The 13,761-nt window shown below is 40.3% G+C and overlaps 1 protein-coding gene across 2 annotated transcripts in view; it reads right to left on the reverse strand.

Annotated features, from left to right (window-relative positions):
* Positions 1-13,498, reverse strand: part of LOC110502607 (anoctamin-5) — an 82,008-nt gene extending 68,510 nt beyond the window's left edge. For both annotated transcript variants that reach the window (XM_036961035.1, XM_036961037.1), the window contains exon 1: positions 13,264-13,498. In XM_036961035.1, the coding sequence (XP_036816930.1) occupies positions 13,264-13,342 (79 nt within the window). In that variant the 5' untranslated portion in view covers positions 13,343-13,498. The remainder of the gene's footprint in view (positions 1-13,263) is intronic.
* Positions 13,499-13,761: the final 263 nt, after the last annotated feature.

Here is a 13,761-nt window from a genome sequence, read left to right on the forward strand (position 1 = left end):
TCCTTCAACATCCTTTTTAGAAAGCCCTTTTTACATCCTTTTATTAGAAAGCCCTTTTTACATCCTTCAACATCCTTTTATTAGAAAGCCCTTTTACATCCTTTTTAGAAAGCCCTTTTTACATCCTTTTATTAGAAAGCCCTTTTTACATCCTTCTACATCCTTTTTTTAGAAAGCCCTTTTTACATCCTTTCTAGGTTTCTCTTATAACAGAAACCCTGCCTAAAACCCCAAACAGCAAGTAATGCAGATGTAGAAGCTTGGAAGAACGGCATTTAACTGTACTTTTGTATGTGACATCAGAACCGGAAACTCAAGATGTTCAAACGTTCATAGATGACCAGCAGGGTCAAATAATAATATTCACAGTGGTTATAGAGTTTGCAACAGGTCAGTACCTTGGCTTTTCAAAGCTGAGCATTCAGAGGTCAAGACAGCAGGTGTGGTAGTAGGAGCGAGAGAGAGGGAGAGAGAGGGAGAGAGAAAGAGAGGGAGAGAGAGAAGGGGAGAGAGAGAGAGAGAGAGAGAGAGAGAGAGAGAGAGAGAGGGAGAGAGAGAGAAGGAGAGAGAGAGGGAGAGAGAGAGAGAGAGAGAGAGAGAAAAGGAGAGAGCGAGGGAGAGCGAGAGAGAGGGAGAGAGAGAAAAGGAGAGAGCGAGGGAGAGCGAGCAAGAGAAAGAGAGAGAGAAAGAGAGAGAGAGAAGGGGGGAGAGAGAGAGAGAGAGAGAGAGAGAGAGAGAGAGAGAGCGAGACAGAGAGAGATGGTCGTAACAGCAGGCGAACGTCTGGTGAACCGCCATGCTCTGTGCCAGGCGGGAGATATCCCAGTAGTGAGTCAGTCTAATATAGTCCCTTAACTAAAGCAGGGTTCCCCAACTGACAGCCCTAATTTGGCCTGCGGTTGATTTGATTTGCCCCCCCAAATTTTCAGAGCAAAGAATGTTGTATTTCATTGTTTTAAGACTGTAAAAACACCAGTAAATCAGCGCAGAGTGATTTTAATTCAGGAAATCGGTTCCAAAGTAGTCCCACGCATAATAAAGAGAAACATGGGGAATTAATGGAATTGGACTGAAGGGGACTTCTTATTGACTAATGTTTACATGGAAAATGATACAACTTCAGACAGTCTGTCTTCAGTCAGTCCCATAATCAATCAGAATCATTACCAGTCAGTCCCGTAATCAATCAGAATCATTACCAGTTAGTCCCGTAATCAATCAGAATCATTACCAGTCAGTCCCGTAATCAATCAGAATCATTACCAGCCTATACCAGCATATTGTGTCATGTAGAGTGTAGACACAGACAAACACACACACACACACACACACACACACAGAAACACACACACACACACACACACACTTCAGAAGCTAGAGAGAAGGTGTCTGCCATTCAACTGGAGTGACACTGTTTTCAACCAATCACTACTGAGCGTTCAAAGGAAAGGTATCAGTGATGCAAGCAGTAGTTTTCCCATGCTAAGTTAGTAATGCTAGCTAGTTTGTGTTGTAGTAGTGTGGTAGTGTAGTAGTGTGGCGGCTGCAGTAGCTGATAGGTGCATTTTGTTGCTCATTTGTTACCATCACTCTTTTCAAGATTAACTTTCAAACTTCTTTTAAAACTTCATTTAAAAATGATCATCATCTAGTGGCCCTTGTTTTTGTTGCCTCTCGCTTCCTGTTAGCTATCTCTTAGAAAATAAAGACTATGAAACATTGTTGCATCTCGTTTGCTGTTAGCTATCTCTTAGAAAATAAAGACTGTGAAACATTGTTGCATCTCGTTTGCTGTTAGCTATCTCTTAGAAAATAAAGACTGTGAAACATTGTTGCATCTCGTTTGCTGTTAGCTATCTTTTAGAAAATAAAGACTATGAAACATTGTTGCATCTCGTTTGCTGTTAGCTATCTTTTAGAAAATAAAGACTATGAAACATTGTTGCATCTCGTTTGCTGTTAGCTATCTCTTAGAAAATAAAGACTATGAAACATTGTTGCATCTCGTTTGCTGTTAGCTATCTTTTAGAAAATAAAGACTATGAAACATTGTTGCATCTCGTTTGCTGTTAGCTATCTTTTAGAAAATAAAGACTGTGAAACATTGTTGCATCTCGTTTGCTGTTAGCTATCTTTTAGAAAATAAAGACTGTGAAACATTGTTGCATCTCGTTTGCTGTTAGCTATCTCTTAGAAAATAAAGACTGTGAAACATTGTTGCATCTCGTTTGCTGTTAGCTATCTCTTAGAAAATAAAGACTGTGAAACATTGTTACATCTCGTTTGCTGTTAGCTATCTCTTAGAAAATAAAGACTGTGAAACATTGTTGCATCTCGTTTGCTGTTAGCTATCTCTTAGAAAATAAAGACTGTGAAACATTGTTGTATCTCGTTTGCTGTTAGCTATCTCTTAGAAAATAAAGACTGTGAAACATTGTTGCATCTCGTTTGCTGTTAGCTATCTCTTAGAAAATAAAGACTGTGAAACATTGTTGCATCTCGTTTGCTGTTAGCTATCTCTTAGAAAATAAAGACTGTGAAACATTGTTGCATCTCGTTTGCTGTTAGCTATCTCTTAGAAAATAAAGACTGTGAAACATTGTTGCATCTCGTTTGCTGTTAGCTATCTCTTAGAAAATAAAGACTGTGAAACATTGTTGCATCTCGTTTGCTGTTAGCTATCTCTTAGAAAATAAAGACTGTGAAACATTGTTACAGTCTAAACTGTTTTTTTTTGTTTGTTGTTTTTGTTTTGCTGGTCGCGTTATTGAATGCGGTGCGTCATGTCACATGACGGTTCTGTCTCTGTGTGTACGGCGGTCCAAAGCGCGACCAGGCCTGTTTGATTCATTCATAATGTCATCAAAAAGCATTGCTCCTCCTTCACTACAACTACAGTGGCCCGACTACAGACGGGTGCATCTAGTGATGCTATGTTTTCTGTTATTTTCATGATTTCTTTAGTTCGATTTTTTTTGGTTCCCTCTGAAAGCCTAGGCACCTAAGGTCAAAGTTCACCATTGGTGGAAACAGTTTGGATTGGCAGGCTGCTACCGCAGTGTTTCAGTAGCTAGTATTCTACTTGAAGATAATCTACTCAGCAACTCTTGGTAACACAACAAAAGTTTGCTTTAAAACTGTTGTTCTACTGAGCAGGCTGAGCTACAAAACACTTATTTTACCACTGTAGGAAAGAGAGGGATTTGTGTTGTGTACTCTGACCTGTTTTCATGTCACAGTGAGTCCGGGACATCTACTTCTACGATTCCCTTTTACTCTACAGCTGCTGGCAGACTCAGTGGAATAGAGAGTACTGGATCACTAGTACAGTACTAACTCTGCTCTGCTGCACCAGATAGCTCCTTATTCTCTATGACTGACTCTCTACTCAACAGGATGGACTTTCTAGCCACCACCAAAACACCAGAGAACTGAGATAAGAGTAGCTAGCTCCTTTTGCCCAGAGCGGCTCAGAGACCCCAGACAACCTCCGGAACAGCCTCCCACAAAACAGTCTTTGTTCCCCACAGTGAACAGCTGATTACTGGGGAAATAACACAAGGACACTGGCCTCTCGAGACTCTCTGATTAACACAAGGATATGTCTGACTCCATAGAGTTTTCTATCGCTACGCATGACGCTCTACTCAACAGGCTCTTATAGGCTCCTATATAGGGGGGGGGCAGTGGGTTATCTATAGACTAACGATGGTAAATAGGCTCCTCGTGTATCTTAAAGCATAATTGAGAAATAATTAAATCAAAGTTGGCCTTTCCCAGGCCTCCTTTAAGACTCCATAGTGTTTTATTTGTAGGTGCTACAGGCCTCCTTTAAGACTCCATAGTGTTTTATCTGTAGGTGCTACAGGTCTCCTCCTTTAAGACTCCATAGTGTTTAATCTGTAGGTGCTACAGGTCTCCTCCTTTAAGACTCCATAGTGTTTTATCTGTAGGTGTTACAGGTCTCCTCCTTTAAGACTCCATAGTGTTTCATCTGTAGGTGTTACAGGTCTCCTCCTTTAAGACTCCATAGTGTTTTATCTGTAGGTGTTACAGGTCTCCTTTAAGACTCCATAGTGTATTATCTGTAGGTGCTACAGGCCTCCTCCTTTAAGACTCCATAGTGTTTTATCTGTAGGTGCTACAGGTCTCCTCCTTTAAGACTCCATAGTGTTTTATCTGTAGGTGCTACAGGTCTCCTTTAAGACTCCATAGTGTTTAATCTGAAGGTGCTACAGGTCTCCTTTAAGGCTCCATAGTGTTTCATCTGTAGGTGCTACAGGTCTCCTCCTTTAAGACTCCATAGTGTTTAATCTGTAGGTGCTACAGGTCTCCTCCTTTAAGACTCCATAGTGTTTTATCTGTAGGTGCTACAGGTCTCCTTTAAGGCTCCATAGTGTTTTATCTGTAGGTGCTACAGGTCTCCTCCTTTAAGACTCCATAGTGTTTTATCTGTAGGTGCTACAGGCCTCCTTTAAGACTCCATAGTGTTTTATCTGTAGGTGCTACAGGTCTCCTCCTTTAAGACTCCATAGTGTTTTATCTGTAGGTGCTACAGGTCTCCGTTAAGACTCCATAGTGTTTTATCTGTAGGTGCTACAGGTCTCCGTTAAGACTCCATAGTGTTTTATCTGTAGGTGCTACAGGTCTCCTTTAAGACTCCATAGTGTTTCATCTGTAGGTGCTACAGGTCTCCTCCTTTAAGGCTCCATAGTGTTTCATCTGTAGGTGTTACAGGTCTCCTTTAAGACTCCATAGTGTTTCATCTGTAGGTGCTACAGGTCTCCTTTAAGGCTCCATAGTGTTTAATCTGTAGGTGTTACAGGTCTCCTCCTTTAAGACTCCATAGTGTTTTATCTGTAGGTGCTACAGGTCTCCTCCTTTAAGACTCCATAGTGTTTCATCTGTAGGTGCTACAGGTCTCCTCCTTTAAGACTCCATAGTGTTTTATCTGTAGGTGTTACAGGTCTCCTTTAAGACTCCATAGTGTTTCATCTGTAGGTGCTACAGGTCTCCTCCTTTAAGACTCCATAGTGTTTAATCTGTAGGTGTTACAGGTCTCCTCCTTTAAGACTCCATAGTGTTTAATCTGTAGGTGCTACAGGTCTCCTCCTTTAAGACTCCATAGTGTTTCATCTGTAGGTGCTACAGGTCTCCTCCTTTAAGACTCCATAGTGTTTTATCTGTAGGTGTTACAGGTCTCCTCCTTTAAGACTCCATAGTGTTTAATCTGTAGGTGCTACAGGTCTCCTTTAAGACTCCATAGTGTTTTATCTGTAGGTGCTACAGGTCTCCTTTAAGGCTCCATAGTGTTTCATCTGTAGGTGCTACAGGTCTCCTTTAAGACTCCAGTGTTTCATCTGTAGGTGCTACAGGTCTCCTTTAAGACTCCATAGTGTTTCATCTGTAGGTGCTACAGGTCTCCTTTAAGACTCCATTGTGTTTTATCTGTAGGTGCTACAGGTCTCCTCCTTTAAGACTCCATAGTGTTTTATCTGTAGGTGCTACAGGTCTCCTCCTTTAAGACTCCATAGTGTTTTATCTGTAGGTGCTACAGGCCTCCTTTAAGGCTCCATAGTGTTTCATCTGTAGGTGCTACAGGTCTCCTTTAAGACTCCATAGTGTTTCTTCTGTAGGTGCTACAGGTCTCCTCCTTTAAGACTCCATAGTGTTTTATCTGTAGGTGTTACAGGTCTCCTCCTTTAAGACTCCATAGTGTTTAATCTGTAGGTGCTACAGGTCTCCTTTAAGACTCCATAGTGTTTTATCTGTAGGTGCTACAGGTCTCCTTTAAGGCTCCATAGTGTTTCATCTGTAGGTGCTACAGGTCTCCTTTAAGACTCCAGTGTTTCATCTGTAGGTGCTACAGGCCTCCTTTAAGGCTCCATAGTGTTTTATCTGTAGGTGCTACAGGTCTCCTTTAAGACTCCATAGTGTTTCATCTGTAGGTGCTACAGGTCTCCTTTAAGACTCCATTGTGTTTTATCTGTAGGTGCTACAGGTCTCCTCCTTTAAGACTCCATAGTGTTTTATCTGTAGGTGCTACAGGTCTCCTCCTTTAAGACTCCATAGTGTTTTATCTGTAGGTGCTACAGGTCTCCTCCTTTAAGACTCCATAGTGTTTAATCTGTAGGTGCTACAGGTCTCCTCCTTTAAGACTTCATAGTGTTTTATCTGTAGGTGCTACAGGCCTCCTTTAAGGCTCCATAGTGTTTCATCTGTAGGTGCTACAGGTCTCCTTTAAGGCTCCATAGTGTTTCATCTGTAGGTGCTACAGGTCTCCTTTAAGACTCCATAGTGTTTTATCTGTAGGTGCTACAGGTCTCCTTTAAGACTCCATAGTGTTTCATCTGTAGGTGCTACAGGCCTCCTTTAAGACTCCATAGTGTTTTATCTGTAGGTGCTACAGGTCTCCTCCTTTAAGATTCCATAGTGTTTCATCTGTAGGTGCTACAGGCCTCCTTTAAGACTCCATAGTGTTTCATCTGTAGGTGCTACAGGTCTCCTTTAAGACTCCATAGTGTTTTATCTGTAGGTGCTACAGGTCTCCTCCTTTAAGGCTCCATAGTGTTTCATCTGTAGGTGCTACAGGCCTCCTTTAAGGCTCCATAGTGTTTTATCTGTAGGTGCTACAGGTCTCCTCCGTTAAGACTCCATAGTGTTTTATTTGTAGGTGCTACAGGCCTCCTCCTTTAAGACTCCATAGTGTTTCATCTGTAGGTGCTACAGGTCTCCTTTAAGACTCCATAGTGTTTCATCTGTAGGTGCTACAGGTCTCCTCCTTTAAGACTCCATAGTGTTTCATCTGTAGGTGCTACAGGCCTCCTCCTTTAAGGCTCCATAGTGTTTCATCTGTAGGTGCTACAGGTCTCCTCCTTTAAGACTCCATAGTGTTTTATCTGTAGGTGCTACAGGTCTCCTTTAAGGCTCCATAGTGTTTCATCTGTAGGTGCTACAGGCCTCCTTTAAGACTCCAGTGTTTCATCTGTAGGTGCTACAAAGCCAAAATTGGTGTCATATGAAGCTTTACCGCTTGCTCTGTAATACGAGTAGTATTTTTTATTTTAATAACATTTTAATACATTGATGAACATTCACTGAACAAAAATATAACATGCAAGTATAGTGAATAGTGAACTACTTTTGACCAAAGGCCAAGCAGGGCTGGCATAATTACCGTGTAACTGATGGTTACGGATGAAGACTGTCATGAAAAAAAATAACTGTCATAGCTGTAAAAATATATATATATATACATTATATATATATATATATATATATATATATATATATATATATATATATATATATATATATGGCATTGGTGTGGTTGAGTCCGACTCTGAACAACATGATGAAACTTTGGAGTCTTTGGTTCCCTAGGAACTGGGCAACACCCCCCACAATGCAACAGCAGCACACATAGAAATACCATGAATAGAACAGGCTTGGAACCTCTAACCCTGGTAATATGACTGGTAAATAGAATGAATAGAACCTGTAACCCTGGTAAATAGAATGAATAGAACCTCTAACCCTGGTAATATGACTGGTAAATAGAATGAATAGAACCTGTAACCCTGGTAAATAGAATGAATATAACCTCTAACCCTGGTAATATGACTGGTAAATAGAATGAATAGAACCTCTAACCCTGGTAATATGACTGGTAAATAGAATGAATAGAACCTCTAACCCTGGTAATATGACTGGTGAATAGAACCTGTAACCCTGGTAATATGACTGGTAAATAGAATGAATAGAACCTGTAACCCTGGTAATATGACTGGTAAATAGAATGAATAGAACCTCTAACCCTGGTAATATGACTGGTAAATAGAATGAATAGAACCACTAACCCTGGTCATATGACTGGTAAATAGAATGAATAGAACCTCTAACCCTGGTCATATGACTGGTAAATAGAATGAATAGAACCTCTAACCCTGGTAAATAGAATGAATAGAACCTCTAACCCTGGTAAATAGAATGAATATAACCTCTAACCCTTGTAATATGACTGGTAAATAGAATGAATAGAACCTCTAACCCTGGTAATATGACTGGTAAACAGAATGAATAGAACCTCTAACCCTGGTCATATGACTGGTAAATAGAATGAATAGAACCTCTAACCCTGGTAAATAGAATGAATAGAACCTCTAACCCTGGTAAATAGAATGAATAGAACCTCTAACCCTGGTAAATAGAATGAATATAACCTCTAACCCTTGTAATATGACTGGTAAATAGAATGAATAGAACCTCTAACCCTGGTAATATGACTGGTAAACAGAATGAATAGAACCTCTAACCCTGGTCATATGACTGGTAAATAGAATGAATAGAACCTCTAACCCTGGTAATATGACTGGTAAATAGAATGAATAGAACCTGTAACCCTGGTAACATGACAGGTAATTAGAATGAATAAAACCTCTAACCCTGGTAAATAGAATGAATAGAACCTCTAACCCTGGTAATATGACTGGTAAATAGAATAAATAGAACCTCGAACCCTGGTCATATGACTGGTAAATATAATGAATAGAACCTCTAACCCTGGTAATATGACTGGTAAATAGAATGAATAGAACCTCTAACCCTGGTAAATAGAATGAATATAACCTCTAACCCTGGTAATATGACTGGAAAATAGAATGAATATAACCTCTAACCCTGGTAATATGACTGGTAAATAGAATGAAAAGAACCTGTAACCCTGGTAATATGACTGGTAAATAGAATGAATAGAACCTCTAACCCTGGTAATATGACTGGTAAATAGAATGAATAGAACCTCTAACCCTGGTAATATGACTGGTGAATAGAACCTGTAACCCTGGTAATATGACTGGTAAATAGAATGAATAGAACCTGTAACCCTGGTAATATGACTGGTAAATAGAATGAATAGAACCTCTAACCCTGGTAATATGACTGGTAAATAGAATGAATAGAACCTCTAACCCTGGTAAATAGAATGAATAGAACCTCTAACCCTGGTAATATGACTGGTAAATAGAATAAATAGAACCTCGAACCCTGGTCATATGACTGGTAAATATAATGAATAGAACCTCTAACCCTGGTAATATGACTGGTAAATAGAATGAATAGAACCTCTAACCCTGGTAAATAGAATGAATATAACCTCTAACCCTGGTAATATGACTGGAAAATAGAATGAATATAACCTCTAACCCTGGTAATATGACTGGTAAATAGAATGAAAAGAACCTGTAACCCTGGTAATATGACTGGTAAATAGAATGAATAGAACCTCTAACCCTGGTAATATGACTGGTAAATAGAATGAATAGAACCTCTAACCCTGGTAATATGACTGGTGAATAGAACCTGTAACCCTGGTAATATGACTGGTAAATAGAATGAATAGAACCTGTAACCCTGGTAATATGACTGGTAAATAGAATGAATAGAACCTCTAACCCTGGTAATATGACTGGTAAATAGAATGAATAGAACCTCTAACCCTGGTAAATAGAATGAATATAACCTCTAACCCTGGTAATATGACTGGTAAACAGAATGAATAGAACCTCTAACCCTGGTAATATGACTGGTAAATAGAATGAATAGAACCTCTAACCCTGGTAATATGACTGGTAAATAGAATGAATAGAACCTCTAACCCTGGTAATATGACTGGTAAATAGAATTAATAGAACCTGTAACCCTGGTAATATGAAAAAGGTAAAAGTCATATATTAGGGTTAGAACTTCTACAGTTACTACTACACTAGGGTTAGAACTTCTACAGTAACTACTACACTAGGGTTAGAACTTCTACAGTAACTACTACACTAGGGTTATAACTTCTACAGTAACTACTACACTAGGGTTAGAACTTCTACAGTAACTACTACACTAGGGTTATAACTTCTACAGTAACTACTACACTGGGGTTAGAACTTCTACAGTAACTACTACACTAGGGTTAGAGCGTCTACAGTAACTACTACACTAGGGTTAGAACTTCTACAGTAACTACTACACTAGGGTTAGACCTTCTACAGTAACTACTACACTAGGGTTAGAACTTCTACAGTAACTACTACACTAGGGTTACAACTTCTACAGTAACTACTGCACTAGGGTTAGAAATTCTACAGTAACTACTGCACTGGGGTTAGAACTTCTACAGTAACTACTACACTAGGGTTAGAACTTCTACAGTAACTACTGCAGTAGGGTTAGGGTTAAGTGTTAGGTACCATAGACCTCTCTCTGTTAGAACTTCTACAGTAACTACTGCACTAGGGTTAGAACTTCTACAGTAACTACTACACTAGAGTTAGAACTTCTACAGTAACTACTACACTAGGGTTAGAACTTCTACAGTAACTATTACACTAGGGTTAGAACTTCTACAGTAACTACTGCATTACGGTTAGACCTTCTACAGTTACTACTACACTAGGGTTAGAAAGTCTACAGTAACTACTGCACTAGGGTTAGAAAGTCTACAGTAACAACTGCAGTAGGGAACATGGTTACAGACAGTCATCTAAAAAGAATGCTGGGGATTCGGGGCAACAGTCAAAGTAATCCATCTCTTTTGATATAGAACCATAGATGTTAGACTATAAAACAGAACTTATACAGTAACTACTGCACTAGGGTTAGAAAGTCTACAGTAACTACTGCAGTAGGGAACATGGTTACAGACGGTCATCTAAAAAGAATGCTGGGGATTCGGGGCAACAGTCAAAGTAATCCATCTCTTTTGATATAGAACCATAGATGTTAGACTATAAAACAGACCTTCTACAGTTACTACTACACTAGGGTTAGAACTTCTACAGTAACTACTACACTAGGGTTAGAACTTCTACAGTAACTACTACACTAGGGTTAGAAAGTCTACAGTAACTACTACACTAGGGTTAGAACTTCTACAGTAACTACTACACTAGGGTTAGAAAGTCTACAGTAACTACTACACTAGGGTTAGAACTTCTACAGTAACTACTACACTAGGGTTAGAAAGTCTACAGTAACTACTACACTAGGGTTAGAACTTCTACAGTAACTACTACACTAGGGTTAGAACTTCTACAGTAACTACTACACTAGGGTTAGAACTTCTACAGTAACTACTACACTAGGGTTAGAACTTCTACAGTAACTACTACACTAGGGTTAGAACTTCTACAGTAACTACTACACTAGGGTTAGAACTTCTACAGTAACTACTACACTAGGGTTAGAACTTCTACAGTAACTACTGCACTAGGGTTAGAACTTCTACAGTAACTACTACACTAGGGTTAGAACTTCTACAGTAACTACTACACTAGGGTTAGAACTTCTACAGTAACTACTACACTAGGGTTAGAACTTCTACAGTAACTACTACACTAGGGTTAGAACTTCTACAGTAACTACTACACTAGGGTTAGAACTTCTACAGTAACTACTACACTAGGGTTAGAACTTCTACAGTAACTACTACACTAGGGTTAGAACTTCTACAGTAACTACTACACTAGGGTTAGAACTTCTACGGTAACTACTGCTCTAGGGTTAGAACTTCTACAGTAACTACTACACTAGGGTTAGAACTTCTACAGTAACTACTACACTAGGGTTAGAACTTCTACAGTAACTACTACACTAGGGTTAGAACTTCTACAGTAACTACTGCAGTAGGGAACATGGTTACAGACGGTCATCTAAAAAGAATGCTGGGGATTCGGGGCAACAGTCAAAGTAATCCATCTCTTTTGATATAGAACCATAGATGTTAGACTATAAAACAGTTCTTTGCTCAGCTGTACTGCTATTTGTATTGTAGCCATTCTAAGGCTAACGCAGGCAGAGTAGTTCTCCCAGCTCAGAGAGAGAGTGACATTTAGGTAGTTCCCTCCCTGTCAACTGAGTCTGAACGGAACGGATACACCCCTGGATGCCCTCCTACCATTTCCACAAGCCGAGGCCAGCTGTCCTGACGGGAGGCTGGGGGCGGAAGGGCCTAGGCTGTGTGTATGAGGGAGGGAGGTTAACAGAGAGAGAGAGAAAGAGCGAGGTTAACAGAGAGCGAGAGAAAGAGAGAGATAGAGAGAGGGAGGGAGGTTAACAGAGAGAGAGAGAGGGAGGTTAACAGAGAGAGAGAGAGAGAGGGAGAGGTTAACAGAGAGAGAGAGAGAGAGAGGGAGGTTAACAGAGAGAGAGAGAGAGAGAGTGGGGTTAACAGAGAGAGACAGAAAGAGCGAGGTTAACAGAGAGCGAGAGAAAGAGAGAGATAGAGAGAGGGAGGGAGGTTAACAGAGAGAGAGAAAGAGCGAGGTTAACAGAGGGCGAGAGAAAGAGAGATAGAGAGAGGGAGGGAGGTTAACAGAGAGAGAGAGAGGGAGGTTAACAGAGAGAGAGAGAGAGAGAGAGAGAGAGGGAGAGGTTAACAGAGAGAGAGAGAGAGAGAGAGAGAGAGAGAGAGAGAGAGAGAGAGGGAGGTTAACAGAGAGAGAGAGAGTGGGGTTAACAGAGAGAGAGAGAGAGAGAGGGAGGTTAACCGAGAGAGAGAGAGAGAGAGAGAGAGAGAGAGAGAGAGGTTAACAGAGAGAGAGAGAGAGAGAGAGAGAGAGAGAGAGAGAGGGAGGTACTGACTAACATGTTCAATCTAAAGTGGAGTCCCAAGTCAGGCCATGAGGCAGAGACTATAAGGGTGAAAGGAGAAGTTGAATAAAGCAACACTGTACTCTCTGGACAACAACGGATTTATCCATGACTATTGTCTTACTAAAACATACACCCGGGGGTCAGTAAGGTTATTGATGGATTGAATAAACACCATTAGGATGTGATATATTGGTATGTCACTTTAAGTATCCTGTACTGTATTTTTTTTTAAATCATGAAGAAATTGCTGAGATTATGAGTGGGTCTACAGATCTTCAACGGAGCTTTAACTATTCTTCCATAATTGTCATGGACCAATCATATGGATTTGCGGTGACAAATAATGTTTTAGAAAATTGTTATTGATTTTGACTAACCGAATATTGTCTGTGAGCTTATTATTTTCCCCGTCAATAGTTACAGAGTGAGCTAAATTGTTTACATGTGTAAACAAGTCATACAACAATTCCTATTAATAATCATCCACCCGACCTCATATCTAAAGACAATTTATAGCCTATCATAACGAAGTTGTAGCATTAACAAGCAAGACAATCGAACATAGAGCGGATCAATGCAACGCATCAGAAATGGTCTGACACAAGTAGCCGAACAATTTACCGTCACAGAGGGAATCCGGGCTCATCTCTATCAAAGTTGCGTCTCCAATCTTTCCCGTTAGTCGACTCATGTCACTCATGTTGCCGAGCCCGTGCGGGTCGCCGGTCGGCCCGGTAAAAACACGGAGGCTGGAGCGGGTACAAGGGCAATCTGTTCGTCTCTGCCCACGCCCTTGGCTACGGACTCACTTTAAGAGGGAAACGTAGCGCTACCTTCACACGACGAATGTTGAAACTGTGCTCAAGATACATCACCAAACCCACAACGTCCACTGAGGAAAAATCTCGTCATTAAAGGGGAGGGGTTTGAATCCAACAACTCTGTCGGCGAACTGCTACTACAGCGGATGGTTACAGTACAGCCTAATGATGATAGTATGATATTATTAGGTCTACTATATAGAATAATTGCAATTGTCATTTTTTTAAGTGGCAAAAAAGAACATTTATATGACAGTATTTGCGATTTAATCTGCTTGGAAATGAATTGCCATTTACT

Source organism: Oncorhynchus mykiss, chromosome 2 (genome assembly GCF_013265735.2).
Source record: "Oncorhynchus mykiss isolate Arlee chromosome 2, USDA_OmykA_1.1, whole genome shotgun sequence".
NCBI classification, from domain to species: Eukaryota; Metazoa; Chordata; class Actinopteri; order Salmoniformes; family Salmonidae; genus Oncorhynchus; species Oncorhynchus mykiss.